This window comes from Somniosus microcephalus, chromosome 6, assembly GCF_052327205.1.
Source record: "Somniosus microcephalus isolate GS21.2 chromosome 6, FLI_Smic_1.0, whole genome shotgun sequence".
NCBI lineage: Eukaryota > Metazoa > Chordata > Chondrichthyes > Squaliformes > Somniosidae > Somniosus > Somniosus microcephalus.
In genome coordinates, this window is record NC_140992.1 from 110,719,567 (window position 1) to 110,743,682 (window position 24,116).

Below are 24,116 nucleotides of genomic sequence, written 5' to 3' on the forward strand. Positions count from 1 at the left end.
ACCCGCCTTTTTCTCCGTGAGCCACTTAGATTAATCTCACTCTCTGCATGCTCTCCATACCCTTTAATATTCCTCTTCTTTTAGACGCCACCTCATACACTTTAAAAAAATTAAATTATGGACTCTACTTCAACAGTTTGCAGCAAAGAATTCCACATTTTAGCCTCCCTGTGTAAAGGATTTTTCTTCTAAAATGCCCTTTCATTCCATCAATGCAACCGTCTCATCTCTGATATACACAGTGAAGGGAGATGATCAAAATACCCGAGTGTGTTCATATGTCTAGCACACCAGTGTAAAGAGCATATCAAACACCCTTAGCTCCAATAGACAGTGTACTGAACAGCCCTGAGTGAGATACTCTCATCTAGTGACACCTCGCCAGTCTCCCAAATGGAGGGACATGCCTATTTTGTTACAATATTTTATTAACCTAACAAGTTAGAAACTAGGCATAAACCAGCCATTAATAAAAATGAAAGGCTGAATAAAAATAAAATTCTATGAGACAGTGAAGGGTTGTCATGCTATGTGAATGTTGAATAGATCAGAGCTCAGTACACTGCCTCAGGACCAGAATCCAGTTTAACAGTGTTCGACTGGTTACTGTAGGAATACTCAGCCTCATTCTTTGACCATAATTCAACTGTCATAAGCAACTCAATAACCATCAATGAGGAATACGGCAACCAATGTCTCAAAGTCCAGCATTACACAGGTACTGACTGAAGAGTGCTAAAAGACAGCAAATGAAAGCCAAGAACTGGGAACAAAAATGGCAAGAAAGTGAGGCGACAGAAACCAGAGGGCTATCTAAAAGGAGGCACTTACAAAGTTGGTTAATGACAGTAAGTCACAACATATTCCTTAAAGCAGGATGTCTGACAAACGTTCTTGCAGCGTAGCTATGATCGAACATGGCTACCAACATCAGGAAGAAAAAGAGAAGGGCTGATAGACAGTGTGGGGCTGGTGGAAGTCAATAAAGGCATGAGGCAAGCGCAAAAGAAATGCTGAAGAGACAGTATTCTGCCAGCTCTCCTGTTTGAATGATGGCTTATTGGTCTAAAAATGGAGGATGAAAGAAATGAGCAAGCAAAAACAACTGATACCCAGGAGCGAAATACAGGTCTGAATCTAATCAATAGGTTAAGCTGCTTTATATATAGAATAATGGAAACCCAGAAGTTAGTTATAGGCTGGAATCTGATCGAGGGATTCGGATGGAAAAACGAAAGCACTACATTCAGGCCCACACCAGAGGGTTTCAGATCATGTGCTATTACTGCAAGAGGTCAGTGGGTTTCTTCAATGAGTTAATGTCAACAGACTACAAGAAAACATAAAATCCCTCTTATAGACAAAACACTTTGATGTGTGACACACTTCTATGACGCTTGGTTTAAATTTCTCCCATCCCCAGTGACAGGCCTATACCCACCAGGACTTCAGCCCAGTGTCCTACAGTGACAGCTCTGCTACCTCATTCTGGTGGCATACAGGGGTGGACCTGTAACCTAGTGTTACTCATTAGTACTTCAGCCTAGTGTTATGCAGGCCAAGCTTTGGAGGATTGAACACAGGATTGTACTGCTGGGTGCTCTTTGTTCCTCTACATTTCTCAGTTGAACTGCAGAGGGACATTGGAGTGCATGTCCACAGATCCCTGAAGGTAGCAAGACAGGTAGATAAGGTGGTTAAGAAGGCATACAGGATACTTTCCTTTATTAGCCGAGGCATAGAATATAAGAGCAGGGAGGTTATTCCTGAACTGTATAAAACACTAGTTAGGCCATAGCTAAAGTACTGCGTACAGTTCTGGTCATCATATTACAGGAAAAATGTGATTGCACTAGAGAGGGTACAGAGGAGATTTACGAGGATGTTGCCAGGACTGGAGAATTTTAGCTATGAGGAAAGAATGGATAGGCTGGGATTGTTTTCTTTGGAACAGATGAGGCTGAGGGGAGACTTAATTGAGGTGCATAAAATTATGAGGGGCCCAGATCGAGTGGATATGAAGTACCTATTTCCCTTAGCAGAGAGGTCAACAACCAGAGGGCATAGATTTAAAGTAATCGGTAGAAGGATTAGAGGGGAATTGAGGAGAATTTTTTTTTCACCCAGCGGGTGGTGGGGGTCTGGAACTCAATGCCTGAAAGGGTGGTAGACAGAAACCCTTATCGCGTTTAAAAAGTATTTGGATATGCACTTGAAGTAACAGAACCTACAGGGCTACGGAACAAGAGCCAGAAACTGAGATTAGGCTTGATAGCTATTTTTCGGCCAGCACAAGCACGATGGACCGAATGGCCTCCTTCTGTGCCGTAAATATATGAGAGTCTATAACTGAACAGACTACGAAGATTGCATGCGTCCATTACGTGTTACTGAGATTATGAAATAATCCAGGATGGAGAGGCAGGGAAATGTTGCCACGCATCTACAATACTCATACCCTTGTCTTTAGGAGCACTTTTCACTTACTCATCCTCAGATTCACTGTCACTGCCGAACAGACCAGGTTCGGCTTTTTCGGAGGGTTCCTTATTCTCCTCGTCCTCATCACTGTCAGATAAGATGCTCTTAGACCCTTGTTTTTCTGGTGCAGCGTCACTGTCAGAATCCTCTCCAGCGGAAAGGATGTGTTTTTTCTTAGTGGCGACATCGCTGTCTGAGTTGGATTCCTCGTCCTCAGACACAATGTGTTTTTTCTTAAGAGCAGTGTCGCTCTCTGAGTCGTCGCCATCAGGGACGACCCGCTTTTTCCTAATATCCGTGTTGCTATCAGAATCCTCGGCATCAGAAACAACCTGCTTTTTCACACGGGTGTTGGAGTCACTGTCTGAGTCGTCAACGTCGGAGACCACGCGCTTGGCTTTTGAGATGCCGGCACCGCTGTCAGAATCGTCACTGTCCGAAACAACACGCTTCGCCGTAGCTACATCAGCGTCACTATCCGAATCCTCGCCACCCAAGGCAGCCTGCTTTCTCTTCAAATCACCAGCGTCGCTGTCTGATTCCTCCCCACCCGAGATACTGGGCTTCTTCTTGGTGGGGGCAAAGTCACTGTCTGAGCCCTCACTGTCCGACATCACACGATTTTTCTTTGCAGCTGCGAGTGAGAAAAAGAACATCTCCTTTAGATCAGTCCTGCATCAGGTTGTTAAACCTTTCATACACACTCATTTGTTACGGGTGCTGGGAATGTGGTTTGATGACACAACCACATAACCCTCCCATCATAAAAATATGACACTTCAAGAGTGAAAGGGCAGATTACTCACCTTTAGAATGTAGTGATCACTGTACTGAGTGAAGGATGGCTCCAAATCACACCTTCAGATGCAATTAAAAAAACTAGGTTGTAATGCCAAGTAGCATCATCTTCAGGGACTATGACTTATCAGTCGAAGCCAGGGCGTGTCTGGACAGGGCAGCGAACACAGCAAAGCCAGGGCGTGTCTTATCAGTGCAGTGGACACAGGTCGAAGTCAGGATGTGTCTGATCAGTGCAGTGAAAACAGAGCAAAGCTAGGGTGTATCTGAACAGGGCAGTGAACACAGACCAAAACCAGGGCAATGAACACAGGGCCGAAGCCAGGGCGTGCCTGAACAGGGCATAAACTGCCTGAATTTTGTAAGTTCTGTACACAATGTGCTCACAAACACTGATCTCCACGTGAAAGGTAAATGTTTCTGTGACATTGGGTGGGGGGGCGGGGGGGGCTATCCTTGCTGCATTGCAAACCTTGCATCACACAAACTCATTGAAGTTGCCCTGATTCACTGCTGAATACTCACGTTTATTCAGTTCTTCTTTCTCGTCCTCACTATCAGACAGGACTGGCTTCTTCCTCTTCACTGAAATAGAGCAGCAGTGTGTTGGGAATTTCACAAAAAGACATCAAATATTATACGCTCAGCATCATGGAATTTTACAGCACATAAGTTCAACCCATCGCACCTGTGTCGACTCTCTGGAAGAGCGATCCACAGAGTCATAACGGCACAGAAGGAGGCCATTCGGTCCATCGAGTCCGTGCCGGCTCTCTGTAGAGCAATCCAGTCAGTCCCATTCCCCCGCTCTATCCCCGTAACCCTGCAAATTTATTTCCCTCAAGTGCCTATCCAGTCTCCCCTCGAAAACATTGAGTGTCTCCGCTTCCATCGGCAGCGAGTTCCAGGTCCTCACCACTCGCTGCATAAAAAAGTTTTTCTTCACGTCCCCCCTGTATCTCTTGCCCAAAATCTTAAATCTGTGTCCCCTAGTCCTTGTACCATCAACTAGTGGGAACAGCCTTTCCCCATCTAGCCCATCCAAACCCATCATAATCTTGCACACTTCTATCAAATCACCCCTCAACCTCCTTTGCTCTAATGAAAACAAATCCAGCTTCTCCAACCTGTCCTTGTGCCTAAGATCCCCCATCCCCGGAACCATTCTGGTAAATCTCGTCTGCATCCTCTCAAGTGCCTTCACATCCTTCCTAAAGTCCTTTTCCCCATACCCTTTCCTTATTCTGGTATAAAACCCTTTTGTTGAGGTCTCTCTGATGGCTGAGAGGTTAAAGTTACCACTTGGGCAGCACTGTGTCCACACGCAGCAAGATTCCACCGGTGGTTTGTGCTTGGTTAGCTGGTCTCAGCTGTGGAGGGAGTTGGGCACTACAATTGGTCTCAGAGAGGGAGGGGGGGAAATACAGTGAGGTTTCTCGGGCCCCCCCAGCTCCGTTCTGCAATCCCTGCTGGAAATTGCACGCCAGACAACGACACGATCAGCTCGCAAACACACATTTAGGCTCACATGAAGTACTGGAGGGCAGCAAGTGTTTGTGGAACCTGCAAGTTAACAGATCTTTGGTTCTATCACTAGTTATAATATGGTCAAATGCTTATCACGAGCACAGTTTCATTCCAATCTTAAATATTTACTACCCAGAGCATCCATCACTGATACAAACCTACTGTGGGTGCAGCAGCTGCTCACGAATAGCTCCCCTATCCTGTAAATTTAATCACTTAAAAGTTAAGTACATCCAAAATCTGCCCACACTTAACCTCTGAAAGGAGTGTAAGCTTTAACCCGAACCCGGCGAATCAGTCCAGCTTAAAGCAAACCCACTTCAGGAGCAGAATCCTGGGTAGAACTGATTCACTAACTAGGAGTTATATTGCCAGGAAATCAGGGGGCCATTCTGTTCGCTGCATTCATAATTGCATTAATATGGTGGGGGGAAGGTGAGGCTTATTTGTCGAGAGACTCAGCATCACTCGATTGGTCCCTTTGAACCTGTCAAATGCCTATTCTTCATGCAGGAGTCAAGACAGTAGTGGCAGGTTCCCAGTCGGAAGAACATCAGAATCAAGGTCATTCTCGTCTGATGTACACACATCCACTTTCCAATAGGGGGCAATGGATAGTGATCTTGAGCAAGGCCACTTGTCTGATTTTCTGTGCCCTAGCCCAATTCTAGTGTCATTACCCCTGCCCTGCCTGAGATTAGCCAGCACAGAGTGGATATCGAGCTGGGATTATCCTGGTCTGCGAGCGCAGTACCACACTGTGTGGTTCATTCACCACTAAACCACCTGTGCTCCTTCTTACAAGGAGGTATTGTCAGCTACCCAATACCCTAATATTTACATTGAGAGCTGGTGCCATAATTTCTATCCCGATGCATCCTACTAGCCTGGATGCAGCTACTCCATTTCAAACAGCTGATTAAGTGTTAGTAGGTAACAAGAAAAACTAAATGCTGCAAATTCTCAGCAAGTCTGCCGACATCTGGCACTAATTGGACCATCACTATAGCAATGGGATAGGATATACCAGAAGAATTGCCTATTAACTGAATATAGGAGACAGGCAAAGCAGTGCACTAGATATGAGATGGCTCCAAATGAGATCAGGAAGGAATGAGGATTGGAATCGCACCAGGCTAAAAAAGAAAAAAATTCCTTCTGAAAGACTGTCTTTCTAATATAATAGATCTAATACGTGGGGAATATAAGAGGAAGAAAGTGGGACAAACTAAACATGAACAATACCCAGCTTCACACCTCAAAAATCCGTGACCAGCACTGTGCCTCACATTCCAAACTAATCAAGAACAACGTCAAACTAGTGAGCAACCCCGTGGACCAAGCACTAACTCAAAGAAACACCGCATCTGCACCCCAAAACTAACAGTAACATCACACCCCACATCCCAAACTAAGCATGAACAAGGCCACATCTGCACCCCAAAGCTACGAGCAACAGCGCACCCAGGCCTCCAACTGTGAGCAATGCATCACTTCAAACTAAGCAACGCCGAGCCCCAAACTCCCCAAAAACACTGAGCAGCATCACACTGGAAACTAACAGTGTGCAACACTACATCGCAAGCTAACTACAAGAAAAACCATACCTTATATCTCAAACTAATCGTGAAAGCAATACCATGCTCCAAACTAAGTGTGAGCAATCCTATCATAGAACTACTAAATTAAAAAAATAAAAGATGAGGGCAACATCAGTGTCTCACCAGAGTGAACATTTTTCATATGAGCCTAGACAGTGCATGAACGTTGGCACTATACTATTCAATCATGGAGCACATCACAGTGGAACCAGATCCTGTCCCCACTGAATACAATGCCCACGCTCCCACGTCCTACAAGGTAGCGATCAAGAGTGGGAACCCTGGCTACCATTAACCCTCCCTAACCCAGAGATACAGATCAGACATCACACCTAGCCTGTACGGCAGGTTCTGGTCACCGTGTTATGAGAAGAGACACCAAGACATTGGAGAGGGTGCAGTGAATGATAATTAAACTGACAGCCGGGATTCGACACCGAGTTATGAGGAGTGGTTGCAGAAGCTGGGAATGTTTACACTGAAACGGTCAGATCTTATGAAATATTGAAGATCCTGAAGGATACAGCCAAGATAAAATTTCACGTTTAACACAGTCGCAGAGTCTACAAGAGGGTACAGCCGCAAGCTTAGAAGAGGGAAGGTTAAAAGACAGTTTCGCTTTAATTACTTTAAGATGGTGAACTTATGGAAGCAGTGAGGCTGACTGTATCAAAGAGAGTTGGGTAAGTGCCTGGAGGAAAATCTGATACAGGAGGCATTGTGGGATATGACATTCTGTAGAATTTGGACCAGGACAGATGGAATGCAGGGGTCATTTCCAATCCTGTATATGTCTAGCAACTACTTGAACGATGGCAGGTTTCCTTTAACCAGTACACACCTGTTTTCTCCCCCTCTTCCTCATCATTGCTGTTAGCTGCCCTGTGGGGCACGGGACCGTCGTCATCACTGGCCCCTCGGCTCTCGTTGTGCTCCGGTGATATTCTCATATCCTTTTCACTGTCTGTGTCATTCATTCGATCGTGGCTCCCTTCGCGCTCTCCGCCGCTGTCTTCATTTATGGAGTGATTCCCCTTATCGCTGCCTGCTTCATCATCTGATTGCTCGATGCTGTGAGCTTTCTTGGGTTCCTCACTCTCTGAATCGCTGCTAGCGCGGTTTTCCTCCCTGCTATATGGCCGGGCGGGGCCGTCACTGTCTTCTGCATCACTCTGATCTTCTTTGTGGCTTTCGTCCTGAAACAGAATATAAAAACTTTCAGAGACTGGGGTTTTAAAAATGACTTTCATTTATACAGTGCCTTTAACAAGGAAAATGTTGAACAGTGCTATATGGAGGTGGGGAAATTGGGAAACAAATAAAAAGGAATAAAGGGGAGAATACCAAGTCATCGAGGGAGAGTTGTGAAGGATGATTTGAAAGCTTTGTTGAAAAGATGGCTGTTGGAAAGGTTTTTAAAAGGTGGAAAGAGTAGTGAAGAAGTAGAGCTGTTTAGAGGTGGCGTATCAGACTGTAGGGCCAAAGAGGCTAAAATTCAATCATCAATGGTGGGATAAAAAGGTGGGTGGGAAATGTATTGAAAGCCAGAGTTGGAGGACTGGAGAGTATGGGTAAAAGGCTAGAGGAGGTTGCCGAGATAGCTGGGGTGAAACTATGAAGAACTTGAGGATGAGGATCTTAAGTTTAAGGTGAGGATAGGGGTGATGGGAAAGGAGGATTGAGCACAGTCTATACGATTCAATACCACATCAGGTGGTGCCTTTACCCAGCAGGTCATCAGGAGAGCTTTCTCTTCTAATATTTAAAATCCTTCCCACGCTCAGAGGAAATTATGGCTCATCCAAGGCAAGTAGACTGACAGCGCAAAGCCAATTTAGTGGGAACAGGAAGCGGGTCTCATGAACAAGATGAGCTTGAGAGGACATGAATGGAGATGGGAGGGAAACTGGAGAAAAATGCAGGTTCAGGGCTAGGGCCGGGGGGCGCCCCTGGGGAGGTTTGGCTTGGTGTGCAAGAGGAAGCAGCAGAAGCAGATATACAGACGGTTTTAACCTAAGTGACATAACAGCTCACAAGCACCTTGCATTTGTTGTTAGAGGCGAAGATAGGGAAAAGAAGCCAGGGTTATCTTTGTTCTTCAGGATGATCCTAGAGCAATGGTTGGTTTTGGCTGAGGACAGTGAGATCCAAAATCCTAGATGTGGTCCTGTCAGATTTGGTAAGGTATGGCTAAACCAGTTATGCACCAGATATGCTCAAGTCTGTGCCTGTTGGCCTTGAGGGACCGAAGATGGGGACAATACTGGGGGTGGGGAACGACCAAGATGACAAACGAGTCTCTTACCTCAGAGTGATGTCCCACACTGCTGCCTTCAGATGCAGCACGATGTTCGGTCGAGTCCGCCTGGTCATCCGAGCCTGAATTGTGTTCATCCTGCACCGGCGTTGCTCCACCATCATCTATTTAAAGTAAAGCAACAGTCACTGCCACAGCACCACTGCCAATGCACATCACCATCAGAACACTCCGGCCGACACCCCTAGTGCACATAACCAGTCAAATGTACTTTGTTGGCTGTGAAGCATTTTGGGATATCCCGAGGTGCAAGTTTGTTCTTTCTTTTCCTGTGTTCTACTGGACCTATAAAAGGGTGAACTAGGCCCCTGCCAAACTGAACATGCCAACGACCTCACGATTGTACCACAGTACAGTAACTGTACTCAAAATAATTATCTGTCCTTAATTTTTGAAAATAAACTGTATAAACAAATCCCTTGCATTAATACATCACTTTTCCACAGTGCAGATTGTCCTTGGGAAACCCCAAAATACTTCCACAATGAAATGTAGTCACTGCTTTGCAAGCAAATACAGTTGCCAATTTGTGCATAGCAAGATCCCACAAACAGTAAATGGGATGAATGACCAACTGATCGGTTTTCAGTGGAACTTGTTCAGGGATATGGGAGAACCTCCTGCTCTTCGATTGGTGCCATGGAGTCTTTTACATCCATCTGAACAGGCAAATGGGGATTGCGATTTAATCTGGGGCTCCGACTGTCTGCCTGGTCCTGGTGCCAGTTCCCGCTTCTCTTTGGCTACACTTTTCTTTTTCTAAAATGGTCCCATTCTGCCTATTCCCAGATGTCTTTTTTAAAAATTCCTCCGGCCCCCACCCCGAAAAGCTCTGCTGCGCTGTGTCCCCATCCCCCCCAACTTGCTTAAATGTCTCGTTTTTTTAAAAAGCCTCAACATGCAATGCATTCTCTCGCCTTGCCCGTTATAGTTAAAAGGCCGATTGAATGATGTGGAGCCCCCCCACCCCGTCTTGCTGCTTGTAGATTTTTCACCCATTGTCATTGCACAGCATAGGTTTTTTCTCCTACCCTCACTGCAACTATTCTACAGCTACATCCTTCCCTACCTAATTCCACCGCTACATCCTTCACTGTCTAATACAGGGTGTACGCATAGGGATTTCTAATTCAGCAAGAACAGGAAAACTGGTGCCTTTTACCAACAACAGTGGTGAGCAGGAGAGCTCTGAACTCCACGCAGGAATAGCTTTGTGGAGAATAAGCTTGGGAACAGTGCACTGGAACTTAGCAATTAAGTATACACTGGCATAAAATCACACTGTACAATATCAAACACACTTCTCCAGCTCAAAATGGGATTGATTCTTGGGCAGAACAATACTATCCTACCAAGACTGCGACAAATACATGCAACAGAAACACGTTGGGCTTGAAATGGGAAGAAGACACTCAAAAAATGATGTGTGACATACAGCAAGAGAAATAGAGAGAGGATTCAAGAGAAAATGCAAGGACAATTTGAGGGGAATGTACAAGAGTGAGCGCGACCAGGGACACAGAGGAAGCGCAATTGCTGACGGGTTGCATCGTCACCACAACAATCTGCACCAGGTGCTGAAATACCTGAATGAAATAGTGACTTACGGCTTAGCAGACCTGTAGTAAGGTTACTTATTGATAGCACGCACACAAGCAAACGATCCCCGATCGTTTAGTATGAGGCGGCCAGTATTACTGTTCAATCACAGCTCATTCCACAGGATAGGAAAGTGGTAACCGTCAGCAACAGATCAACTATACAGAACAATTAGCCCACTGTGCCACAACTTATAATTACAACAAAGACCACCATGTTCAGAATGTTTACACACAGCACTGTGCAAACCAATCATCATGAAGTATCAGAATCTGGGCAGTCACACACACGCCTGCACAACCTGATACTGTAAGGCCCACAATCTGCCTCGCGAGGCTTAAACCCACGATGGTCAGTTGTCTAACACCCTCTTTCTACATCCCCCACCTTCAAAAGCCTTCTTAAAGGCTACCTGATCAGCAACACCTTCGGCCACCTCCTCTAACCTCCCTTCTACTCAGGTCTGACCTGCAGTTATGAAGTACCTTTAGATGTTTTGACATGTAAAAAGGCGCTTATATAATTGTAAGTTGTTTTTAACTTGCACAAAATACTGGAGGAGCAGAACTGAGTATACTTGACTGACATGTTCAATCACCTGACACCAGCAGGGGCTTTTTGTGTAAGCCATTAAATACAAACACTTCAATTCTTTCTTGCACAGTCAATGAAAAGGTGACTGTGTTCTGAAAGGTGACTCTGACTGCCTGCTGGGGAAAGGATCCCAATAATTTCATTAATGAGGAATTATTCTGATTTATAACAGTTTTACCTTGTAACCTAGTTGTCTTAACTGTAATTAATAAATGTCTGTGCAGTTGTCATCAATGAATAAACCTGGTGTTGCTTGGGTAGCTGAGAGCTACAGTTCCTGTTTAAAGCACTCTGAATGTGCCTATTCTGGAATTACAAGCATTATCACATTGTGAAATAAAAGAATGGCGGATTAGTTGAATCTAATTTCATTCCGGACTGTTTAATAAATCATTGAGTACACTATACAAAAATTTAGTCAGATATTTTCGATAAAATTTTTCTTTTACAGTTGATTTCTGTAACTTAATGAAAGTGATTTTAATGGAGCTCAACGTAAGCTCGAGGCACAGCACCTCATCTTTCAATGAGGCCCTTTACAGCCTTCCGGACTCAACACGGAGTTCAGCAATTTCAGATCAGAACCTCTGCCCCCATTTTTTCGGATGGTAGCTGTTGCTGATGATTCGGATATTCCCACTTACACTTCCTCTAGATCCATCTTTTGTTTCTTTACTTGTCCCATTACCATTTCCTTTTGCCTTGCATCATCATCCCTGTTGTCATTAAATCTCTCCTGCCTTCCACCCTATCACAGACCTTCCCTTTTGTCCTTTCCTCCTCTCCCCCCTTTCCCTGCATCTGCAGTTGCTTAAAATCTGTTACATCTCTAACTTTTTCTAGTTCTGATGAAAGATCATTGACCTGAAACGTTAACCGTTTCGCTTGCCACAGATGCTGCCTGACCTGCTGGGTATTTCCAGCATTTTATTTCAGATTTCCAGCATCCGCAGTATGTTGCTTTTGATTTTAATCTACGCTCGGCCCGTGAGCCCAATTTTAATCTATAAGCAGATACTATGACCCATATGCTTGCCTGTCTGGGACAATTTACTGGGTCGTCCAAGCTACCAGCACAGGGTCAGTGAGGGCTCACACCTGTACTTGTCAGTTGTTTAACAACAAATTAGTGACCCTGCTCGTTGCTGCAGGGGGTGTTTTTGGAGCTGAGATGGCTCTAAGATGACGTATCTCGTGATGGGAGACTGGAACCAGTTTGTGGCAGACTAAGTAATCCTGAGCTGAGTAGGTCTGCAGTATTCCACAGCACTGCTGTCAACTGACAACCAGTCTGGCTCAGTTATAGAATCCAGAAGGTAGGACCTGTCATTGAGCGGGGGGCTTAGGAAAAAAAAAATTGCATTTATACAAGCACCTTTCGTAACCTCAGTACATCACAAAATGCCTCACAGACAATGAAGTACTTTTGAAGTGTAGTCACTGCTTTAAGGTAGGGAAACGTTGCAGGAAACAACGATGGTATGAGGTGCGAGTTGGCTAGGATGGATTGGGGAATGTTACTTAAAGGGTTGACGGTGGATAGGCAATGGCAATCATTTAAAGATCGCATGGATGAACTACAGCATTTGTTCATCCCTGTTTGGCATAAAAATAAAACAAAAAAGGTGACTCAACCGTGGCTAACAAGGGAAATTAGGGATAGCATAAGATCCAATGAGAGGACATATAAATTGGCTAGAAAAAACAGCAAACCTGAGGATTGGGAGCAGTTTAGGATTCAGCAAAGGAGGACAAAGGCATTAATTAAGAGGGGGGGAAATAGAATATGAGAGTAAGCTTACAGGAAACATAAAAACTGACTGTAAAAGCTTCTATAGATATATGAAGAGAAAAAGATTGGTGAAGTCAAGCATAGGCCCCTTGCAGTCAGAATCAGGGGAATTTATAAGGGGAACAAAGAAATGGCAGACCAATTAAATACATACTTTTGTTCTGTCTTCACAAAGGAGGACACAAATAACCTTGCAGAGATGTCGGGGAACATAGGGTCTAATGAGAGGGAGGAATTGAATGAAATCAGTATTTGTAGGGAAATGGTGTTAGGGAAATTGACGGCATTGAAGGCCGATAAATCTCCAGGGCCTGATAATCTACATCCTAGGGTACTTAAGGAAGTGGCCCTAGAAATAGTAGATGCATTGCTGATCATCTTCCAAAATTCTATAGACTCTGGAATAGTTCCCATGGATTGGAGGGTAGCTAATGTAACCCCACTATTTAAAAAAGGTGGCAGAGAGAAAACGGGGAATTATAAACCGGTAAACCTGACATCGGTAGTGGGGAAAATGCTAGAGTCCATTATAAAAGGTGTAATAGCAGAGCACTTGGAAAACAGTGACAGGATCGGACAAAGTCAACATGGATTTACAAAAAGTAAATCATGCTTGACTAATCTACTGGAATTTTTTGAGGATGTAACTCATAGAATAGATAAGGGAGAACCAGTGGATGTGGTGTATTTGGACTAGGGTTGCAAAGGGGTGGAAAGTTTCCGGTAAATTTCCGGAAATTTTCCACGGGAAGTTTAGCTTGGGAATTTTGCCCAAAAAAGCACATGCTAGCATAATATTGTTTTTTTTGTATTTCTTTCTTTTTTTTCCCTCACAGGTCCTCTCTTAAAATTACTAACAGAGATGGAATCTTAATTATTAAGGAATTTCTTAATCAATATATGTTTATCTTCTTACTTGGCTTGTTTTAATAATTACAAGTTTTGTGTGTGACTGTGAACAAATGTGCCCTGATCGGTTGGATGAGTGGATGAGCGATTAGCTCCCTCTATTTGTAATATTTGCATATCAAATTGTGATTGGCCTGCAGGCATCTGTAAGACTGCTATAGTTTTTTTAAGATCCAGGTTAGGGGTCCTGAGGGAAGTCATTTTGTTTTCTGCTGATGTTGTGATGATGCAGTAAGTAAATCAGGCTTTATACCAAATAAACCAGTTACTTGTTGAACTCTGTTGTCCTTCAATTTAAAATATACAAAATAATACACTATTGGTGATGTAGCGTCGTGTGTGTACAGGTCATGCTTCCATCACATGGAGCATCAGCAAAAATGTACTCACCCTGTTGCAATCGTGCTGATCGACCGCAGTTCGACACAGAGATGAATGCCCTTTATTTCTCTGCATAGAACAATGCCACGTTTACCGTCGGATGTGTGGAAGCATTTTACCCCAGGCATTAAAGATGGAAAGACTGTGTACATGTGCAAACACTGTAGAAAGCCATATGTAAAGAATGCCACAAAGATGCAGCAGCATTTATCCAAATGCAACAACTTCACTCAAGTCTCCACTCCTCTCCCAGTGTTCTTCAAGAGCACAGACACGAAGGACAACAGACACACACATTGCTGATGAGCTGAAAGCGGTCATCAACGATCTTGGATCACAAAAGGTCTTAGCAGTAGTTACTGACAATGCTGCGAATATGAAGGCTGCTTGGGCTCAAGTGGAGGAGGCCTACCCTCATATTACGTCTATTGGGTGCGCAGCTCATGGGCTTAACCTGCTCCTCAAGGACATCATGGGTTTGAGAACCATGGAAGCACTGTACAAGAGAGCCAAGCAAGTTGTTAAGTATGTCAGGGGAAAACAGGTAGTTGCAGCAACCTACAACTCCAAGCAAATGACAAAGAACAAGAACACCACACTGAAGCTGCCCAACACTAGATGGGGTGGTGTTGTCATAATGTACAACAGCTTTCTGGAGGGTAAGGAGTCGCTGCAAGAAATAGCAATATCCCAGTCTGGGGATATGGAAACCACCATCAAGAAAATACTGCTGGATGATGTGTTTTGGGAGAGAGTGGTTAGCAGCCTTAAACTACTCTCACCAGTAGCATCTGCAATTGCTCAGATTGAAGGAGATGACGCTGTCTTGTCAGATGTTCTCAGGCTTTTTACTGATTTAAAAGAACAAATCAGCATTGCCCTACCCACATCCCTGCTGCTCAAAGCAGAGAAGGCAATTGTTCAATTCATACAGACGCGTCAAGAATTTTGTGTCAAGCCGATTCATGCTGCAGCATACATGCTGGACCCAAAGCATGTTGGGAGACCAATACTTTCTGGAGAACAGATCAACAGCGCTTAGTGTGATTTCTACCCTCTCACACCATCTCAATCTGGATGTGGGCAAAGTTCTGGGAAGTCTGGCAAAGTTCTCTACCAAGCAAGGTCTTTGGAATGGGGATGGGATATGGGAATCATGCAAGCATATCAGTGCACATACCTGGTGGAAGGGACTTTGTGCATCTGAGGCCCTGTCACCTATTGCATCAGTGATACTCCAAATCCCACCTTCATCAGCGGCCTCTGAACGAAACTGGTCACTTTTTGGGAATACGCATACAAAGGTGCGCAACAGGCTGACTAACAAGAGAGTGGAGAAACTGGTGGCTATCCGGGCGAACCTACAACTTATTGAGCCAGATACAGAAGTGTCCACCACACAGCTAGACACTGACACAGAGGAGGAAATGGACACGTCAGAGAATCAGGAGGAGCAATGAGGAGTAGAAGACTCAGAAGACTCATGAGTAGAAGACTCAAAGGGACAAAATAAGGACAAATTACAGGCTAAATAAGCTGACGCTCTTTTTATTTTATTTTAGATGGGTCTTTTTTGTGGGGGTTCAATAAAGTTCAAAATTATAACCTAAATAAAGTTTTGAAAGCCTGTTTTTATTTGTATGGAACAGTATGTGGGCAGCACGGTGGCATAGTGGTTAGCACTGTTGCCTCACAGCGCCAGAGACCCGGGTTCGAATCCGGCCTCGGGCGACTGTCTGTGTGGAGTTTGCACATTCTCCCCGTGTTTGCGTGGGTTTTCTCCGGGTGCTCCGGTTTCCTCCCACAGTCCAAAGATGTGCAGGTTAGGTTGATTGGCTATGATAAATTGACCCTTAGTGTTAGGGGGATTAAATATGTGGGGTTACAAGGATAGGGTGGGATATGTGTTGGTGTAGGGGTTACGGGGATCGGGTGGAATATGTGTCGGTGCAGGCTCGATGGGCCGAAATGGCCTCTATCTGCACTGTGGGGTTTCTGTGATTTCTGTGAGTATGTCTATTTTGACGACAAAGATAATATAAGGGTCAGAGACAAAAACCATCAGTGTGCAAAAAAACTCAAAATTCCCATAAATTCCCAAACATTCCCATGGAAAGTTTCCTCTTAAAAATTCCCAGAATTTTGCAACCCTAATTTGGACTTTCAGAAGGCTTTCGATAAGGTCCCGCATAAGAGATTGGCGTGCAAAGTTAAAGCACATGGGATTGGGGGCAAGGTACTGACTTGGAGAGAGAACTGGTTGGCAGACAGGAAGCAAAGAATTGGAATAAACGGGTCTTTTTCCGAGTGGCAGGCAGGCACTAGTGGGGTACCGCAGGGATCGGTGCTGGGACCCCACCAATCACAATATATATTAATGATCTAGACGAAGGAACTAGATGTAATATCTCCAAGTTTGCAGACGACACAAAGCTGGGTGGGCATGTGTGCTGTGAGGATGCAGAGAAACTCCAGTATGATTTGGACAGGTTGGGTGATTGGGCAGTTGCATGGCAGATGCAGTATAATAATGTGGATAAATGCGAGGTTATCCACTTTGGTGGCAAAAACAGGAAGACAGATTATCTGAATGGCAATAGATTGGGAAAAGGGGAAGTGCAACGAGACCTGGGTGTCCTTGTGCACCAGTCGCTGAAGGTAAGCATGCAGGTACAGCAGGCGGTTAAGGCGGCAAATGGTATGTTGGCCTTCATAGCGAGAGGATTCGAGTACAGGAGCAAGGATGTCTTGCTGCAGTTGTACAGGGCCTTGGTGAGACCACATCTTGAGTATTGTGTGCAGTTTTGGTCGCCTTATCTGAGGAAGGATGTTCTTGCCATGGATGGAGTGCAGCGAAGATTCAGCAGACTGATACCTGGGATGGCAGAAATGATGTATGGAGAGAGATTGGGTCGATTAGGCTTATATTCGCTAGAGTTTAGAAGAATGAGAGGGGATCTCATTGAAACTTATAAAATTCTAACAGGACTGGACAGACTAGATGCAGGAAGGATGTTCCCGATGGCAGGGGAGTCCAGAACCAGGGGTCACAGTCTAAGGATAAGGGGTAAGCCATTTAGGACTGAGATGAGGAGGAATTTCTTCACCCAGAGAGTGGGGAACCCGTGGAATTCTCTACCACACAAGGCAGTTGAGGCCAACTTATTAAATATATTCAAGAAGGAGTTAGATATATTTCTTAAGGCTAAAGGGATCAAGGGATATGGGGAGAAAGCAGGGACAGGGTACTGAAATTGGATGATCAGCCATGATCTCATTAAATGACGGAGCAGGCTCGAGGGGCCGAATGGCCTACTCCTGCTCCTATCTTCTATGTTTCTATTTGCAAGATCCTACAAACAGCAATAAGATGAATGTTGGTCATGGGATAAATATAGGCCAGGACAAAACTCCCCAGCTCATCTTTGAATAGTGCCACTGGATCTTTTATGTGCAAATTGTTGTTGTTAACCGCTCCTTCCACGACACCATGGTCCACTCGTCCATCACCATCGTCCACCGCCTGCTCCCCTGCCCCTAGCACCATCCCATGTAAGCACAGGAGATGTAACACCTGCCCTTTCACCTCCTTCCTTCCCACCGTCCAGGGCCCCAAACACACCTCCCGGGAGAAAATGCGATTTACTTGTACGTTTTCCAAATTAGTAGATACTGTATTCGTTGCGCATGATGCAGTCTCCTCTACATTGGGGAGACCAAACGCAGATTGGGTGATCGCTTTGCCGAACACCTCCGTTCAGTCCGCAAGCGTGGCCCTGCGCTTCCAGCTGCTTGTCACTTGAATTCTCCGCTCCACTCTGACCTCTGTCCTTAGCCTCCTACACTATTCCAACTAAGCTCAATGCAAACTCGAAGAACAGCAACTTGCCTTTCTACTAGGCACCTTACAACCTTAACAATGAGTTTGACAACTTTAAATCTTAACCACCGCTCTCTTTTTCTCTGACAGAAGGTGCCAATGGAGGAAGGCTGCACCAGAGCCACTGGGAGTGAAGGATGTGTAGGCTAGTGCTTGGGGTACGGATTCCCTACAGCCGGCAGGGTGGTCTGCATCCCTTGGGTCTACCTGCCGTTCTTCCACCTCATTCCCAGCCACAGCCGTCTCCGCTTTGCCAGATTTTCCATGCTCTCCCTCCCTGCCTCCATCTGCTGTAACTAGTTAGACCAAGTCTGGACCCATCTTTTCTTTCTTTACTTGCCCCATTACTGTTCCCTTTTGCCTTGCACTATCATCCCTTTTGTCATTTAATCACTCCTGCCCTGCCCTCCACCCTATCAGACCTTTCCCTGGCTCTGTACTTGCACAAAAATGGTTAATCTCTCACATATTTCAGTTCTAATGGAAGGTCAGTGACCTGAAACGTTAACTGTTTCTCTCTCCACAGATGCTGCCTGACCTGCTGAGTGTTTCTAGCATTTTTAATTTTAATTTCAGATTTCCAGCATCTGCAGTATTTTGCTTTTGGTTTAATCATAGAAATTTACAGCACAGAAAGAGGCAAATTGGCCCATCGTATCTGTGCCAGCCGAAAAAGAGCTACCCAGCCCAATTCCATTTTCCAGCTCTTGGTCCATAGCCTTGTAGGTTACAGCACTTCAAGTGCATATCCAAGTACTTTTTAAATGTGATGAGCGTTTCTGCCTCTACCACCCTTTCATGCAGCGAGTTCCAGGCCCCCACCACCTCTGGGTGAAAGAAGTTCCTCAACTCCCCTCTAATCCTTCTACCAATTATTTTAAATCTATGCCTCTTGGGTATTGACCTCTCTGCTAAGAGAAATAGGTCCTTCCTATCCACTCTAGGCCACTCATAATTTTATACACCTCAATTAAGTCTTCTCTCAGCCTCCTCTGTTCCAAAGAAGAAAACCTCAGCCTATCCAATCTTTCCTCATAGCTAAAATTCTCCAGTCCTGGCAACATCTTCGTAAATCTCCTCTGTACCCTCTCTAGTGCAATCATATCTTTCCTGTAATGTGGTGACCAGAACTGTACGCAGTACTCTAACTGTGGTCTGACTAGGTTTTATATAGTTCAAGCATAACCGCCATGCTCTTATATTCTATGCCTCAGCTAATAAAGAAAAGTATCCCGTATGCCTTCTTAACCACCTGATCTACCTGTCCTGCTACCTTCAGGGATCTGTGGACATGCACTCCAAGGTCCCTCTGTTCCTCTACACTTCTCAGTATCCTACTATTTATTGTGTATTCCTTTGCCTTATTAGCCCTCCCCAAATGCATTACCTCACACTTCTTCAGATTGAATTCCTTTTGCCACTGTTCTGCCCACCTGACCTGTCCATTGATATCTTCCTGCAGTCTACAGCTTTCTTCTTCATTATCAACCACACAGCCGATTTTTGTATCATCTGCAAAATTCTTAATCATGCCCCCTACATTGAAGTCTAAATCATTGATATATAACCACAAAAAGGAAGGGACCTTGCACTGAGCCCTGCGGAGCCCCACTGGAAACAGCCTTCCAGTCACAAAAACACCCATTGACCATTACCCTTTGCTTCCTGCCACTGAGCCAATTTTGGAGCCAACTTGCCACTTTCCCTTGGATCCCATGTGCTTTTACTTTTCTGATCAGTGCCAGGTAGTACCTTGTCAAAAATAACAACAGAAAATGCTGGAAAAACTCAGCAGGTCAGGCAACATCCGTGGAGAGAAATTTGAGTTGACGTTTCGGGTTTGACCCTTCTTCAAAACTGGAGAGAAAAGGAACTAGATCGAAGGCAGGGCTGCGATCGGACAAAAGAATAAAAGAACCAAAAGAAGTAACTGCCGACGTGACATCGGCCGTCTCCATTTCTCTGCTCCCCTCACTCACTCCAACCTACCTCCCTCTGAACTTGCAGCACTCCATTCTCTTAGATCCAACCCTGACATTGTCATTAAACCCGCTGACAAGGGTGGTGCTGTTGTTGTTTGGCGTACTGACCTCTACCTAGCGGAAGCTGAACGCCAACTCTCCGACACCTCCTCCTACCTCCACCTGGACCATGACCCCACTACCGAACATCAAACCACCGTTTCCAAGACTGTCACTGACCTCATCTCCTCTGGAGATCTTCCCCCCGCTGCCACCAACCTCATAGTTCCCCAACCCCGCACAGCCCGCTTCTACCTCCTTCCCAAGATCCACAAACAGGACTGCCCTGGTAGACCCATCGTTTCAGCCTGTTCTTGCCCTACGGAACTTATCTCTTCCTATCTTGACTCTATCTTTTCTCCCCTTGTCCAGTCTCTTCCCACCTACATCCGCGACTCTTCGGACGCCCTCCGCCACTTTAACAGTTTCCAGTTTCCTGGCCCCAACCGCTTCCTTTTCACCGTGGACGTACAATCCCTCTACACCTCCATCCCCCACCCGGATGGCCTGAGGGCACTCCGCTTCTTCCTTGAACAGAGGCCCGACCAGTCCCCATCCACCACCACCCTCCTCCGCCTGGCTGAACTTGTTCTCACATTGAACAACTTCTCCTTTAACTCCACTCATTTCCTCCAAATCAAAGGCGTTGCCATGGGTACCCGCATGGGTCCTAGCTATGCCTGCCTTTTCGTGGGCTATGTGGAACAATCTTTGTTCCAGTCCTACTCGGGTCCCCTCCCTCACCTCTTTTTCCGATACATTGATGACTGTATCGGTGCCATTTCCTGCTCTCGCCCCGAACTTGACAATTTCATTCACTTTGCCTCCAATTTCCACCCTTCCCTCACCTTCACATGGTCCATCTCTGACTCTTCCCTTCCCTTCCTCGACTTCTCCGTCTCCATCTCTGGGGATAGGTTATCGACCAATATTTACAAGCCCACTGACTCCCACAGCTACCTGGACTACACTTCCTCCCACCCCGCTTCCTGTAAGGACTCTATTCCATTCTCCCAGTTTCTCCGCCTCCGCCGTATCTGCTCCGACGATGCCACCTTCCACACCAGTGCTTCAGACATGTCTTCCTTTTTCCGCAACCGAGGATTCCCCTCTACCGTGGTGGACACTGCCCTCGACCGTGTCAGTTCTATCTCCCGCACCTCTGCCCTCACCCCTGCCCCTCCCTCCCGGAACCACGATAGGGTTCCCCTTGTCCTCACCTTTCACCCCACCAGCCTCCACATTCAACGGATCATCCTCCGGCATTTCCGCTACCTCCAAAGTGATCCCACCACCAAACGTATCTTCCCCTCCCCTCCCCTTTCAGCATTCCGCAGGGACCGCTCTCTCCGAGACACCCTAGTCCACTCCTCTATCACCCCAAACAGCCCTTCCCCTTCGCCTGGCACCTTCCCGTGCAAGCGGAGGAGGTGTAACACCTGCCCCTATACCTCCCCCCTCCCCACTGTCCAGGGCCGCAAACACCCCTTCCAGGTGAAACAGCGATTTACTTGTACTTCTCGCAATCTAGTATACTGTATTCGCTGCTCACGATGCGGTCTCCTCTACATTGGGGAGACCAAACGCAGATTGGGTGACCGCTTTGCGGAACACCTCCGTTCAGCCCGTAAGGGTGACCCCGAGCTTCCGGTCGCCTGTCATTTCAATTCACCGCTCCATTCCCACTCGGACCTCACCGTCCTTGGCCTCTTGTACTGTTCCACGGAAGCTCAACGTAAACTCGAGGAACAGCACCTCATCTTCCGATTAGGCACTCTGCAGCCTTCCGGTCTCAATATCGAGTTCAACAATTTCAGATCATAACCTCGGCCCCTATTTCATTTTTACTTATATTTTTCCACTCCTTTCCTCCCCCCCCCTTTCCTTTTGTTTCTCTCTCACACCTGGCAGCTATCTTTTGCCCTGCCAGTACACTTTACACCTAATCCCAGCCTATTACCATCTCGTCTAGCTTCTAATCTCTTTTACTTCTTTTGGTTCTTTTATTCTTTTGTCCGATCGCAGCCCTGCCTTCAATCTAGTTCCTTTTCTCTCCAGTTTTGAAGAAGGGTCAAACCCGAAACGTCAACTCAAATTTCTCTCCACGGATGTTGCCTGACCTGCTGAGTTTTTCCAGCATTTTCTGTTGTTATTTCGGATTTCCAACATCTGCAGTATTTTGCTATAGTACCTTGTCAAAAGCCTTGCTAAAATCCATGTAGGCTAGACCAAACACACTACCATCGACCCTCCTTGATACCTCCTCAAAAAATTCAATCAAGCTAGTCAGACACGACCTTCCCTTAACAAATCTGTGCTGACTGTTCTTGATTAATCCGTGCCTTTCTAAATGATGTCCAACTGAGACGTCCAACTAAATTGTCGTCCAACTGAGGGTGCAGATGGGGCCTCGGTTTAACAACTCATTCAAAAAACGTCACCTCCGACAGTGCAACGCTCGCTCAGTACTGCACTGAAATGTCAGCCTAGATTACGTGCCCAAGTCCCTGGAGTGGGACTTGAACCCACGACCTTCTGACTCAGAGGCGAGCGCCGACGCCTTAGTGGCTTACAGGCTCTGCCCTGGGAGGCTATGTGGATTTTAGCTGGGTGAACACCAGCATTACATCTGTGTGTATGATTTGGTGGTGTTCTCCTGAGTCCAGGCTCCTCCAACCTTAACCACAACTCTGGATCTCCTCCAACCCTACAACCCTCCAAGAAATCTATGTTCCTCCGATTCTGGCCTCTTGCGCATATGCCACTTCCTTCGCCCCTCGCTTGCCAGCCGTGCCTTCAGCCGCCTCGGTATCAAGCTCGGGAATCCCCTCCCTGATCGCCTTTAAGACTTGCCTTAAACCTACCTCTCTGACCAAGCTTTCAGTCACCTGCCCCAGTATCACCTTATGTGGCTCGGTGTCAAGTTTTGTTGCTAACGCCCCCGTGAAGCGCCTTGGGACATTTTACTACATTAAAGGCGCTGTATAAATGCAAGTTGTTGATTAAAGTGGCAGTGTCCTTATGGGGACCTTGTGCGCTCCAGTGGGCCAACACACACTGTACCTGCGTGTGGATCTCTCAGCAGTGATTCTGAGACTCCAACACGGGAACAAGCGCCCCGGGATCGGGATCAGGTCCTTACACTTAGTGCCGGCAGGCCCGGGTTTCCGCCTCCACACTGGCCCAGGCCCCACACCCCGGGCCCCGCTGACACAGGGGGCCCGGCTCGGCTCTTACCTTCTCCGCCCGGGTAGTACTCGTCGGCCAGCTCCATGGCCGCTGGCAAATGCCTGCCAGCCAGCCAGCCAGCCAGCCCGCCCGCTGCGGCTCAGTCCCCGAACCCCGCACACTCTCGGCCTGCCGGTGTCTATTCTCAAAATGGAAGCGCCGCTCAGGCCCAGCCACTCCGCAGCACCGCGCAGGCGTGCGGGTCGGAGGTCACGCAGCACGTGATCGCGGCAGGCGGGGAACTCAAACCTGGAGCATGCGCAGAAACGCCAAACTCACAGCTCGCCCTGGATTCAATCACTGAATGTTGTAGACTTGCAGCAATCAGTGAAGTCATCACAATCATCAGTGAAATCATCACCACAAGCATTAGTCAAATCATCAGTGAAATCATCACCACAAGCATTAGTCAAATCATCAGTGAAATCATCACCACAAGCATTAGTCAAATCATCACCGCAAACATCAGTAAAATCATCACAATCATTAGTAAAATGTTTTGAGTATATTTCTGCTAAGTAGTTCATAGCCTATCTAACAGAGGGAAGTCCTGTTTGGTGGGTAGCTGTTGAGTGTTTCTTGTTACGTTTTAAGTTTATTTCTGCTAAACTACCTCCATAGTCTGGTAAATAGAGGCAGGGCAGGGCAGCTCAGTCCCATGATTTGCACATCCTGTGCCATGTGGGAAATCCTGGACGCTTGCGGCCTGGGCGACCATGTGTGTAGGAAGTGTCGCCAACTGCAGCAACTGGAGCTCCGGGTTTCGGAGCTTAGGCGGCAGCTGGAGTCACTAAAGTGCATCCGCGAGGATAAGAAATACTTGGAAAGCACGTTTCTAGAACTGATCAACCCGCAGCCTCAGAATGTGCAGGCAGAGAGGGAATGGGTGACTACCAGACAGAGAAGGAGGACCAGGCAGGTAGGGCAGGAATCCCCAGAGTGCATCTCGCTTGCTAACCAGTTCACAGTTCTGGAAACTGGTGGGGGT

The 24,116-nt window shown here is 46.3% G+C and overlaps 1 protein-coding gene across 6 annotated transcripts in view; it reads right to left on the reverse strand.

Moving 5' to 3' along the window:
* Window positions 1-23,333, reverse strand: part of iws1 (interacts with SUPT6H, CTD assembly factor 1) — a 59,107-nt gene extending 35,774 nt beyond the window's left edge. For 3 of the 6 annotated variants that reach the window (XR_015078727.1, XR_015078726.1, XM_085990678.1), the window contains exons 1-5: window positions 23,138-23,332; window positions 8,713-8,828; window positions 7,249-7,603; window positions 3,805-3,864; window positions 2,488-3,115 (exon numbers count right to left, since the gene is read on the reverse strand). Coding sequence is in view for 4 of the 6 variants with exons in the window: in XM_085990678.1 (XP_085846804.1) it covers window positions 2,488-3,115; window positions 3,805-3,864; window positions 7,249-7,603; window positions 8,713-8,828; window positions 23,138-23,174 (1,196 nt within the window). In the remaining 2 variants the exon portion in view is untranslated. Of the gene's footprint in view, window positions 1-2,487; window positions 3,116-3,804; window positions 3,865-7,248; window positions 7,604-8,712; window positions 8,829-23,137 lie in introns of all 6 variants that reach the window. The other 3 variants (XM_085990676.1, XM_085990680.1, XM_085990679.1) reach the window with 3 other exon arrangements.
* Between the last annotated feature and the right edge of the window lie 783 nt (window positions 23,334-24,116).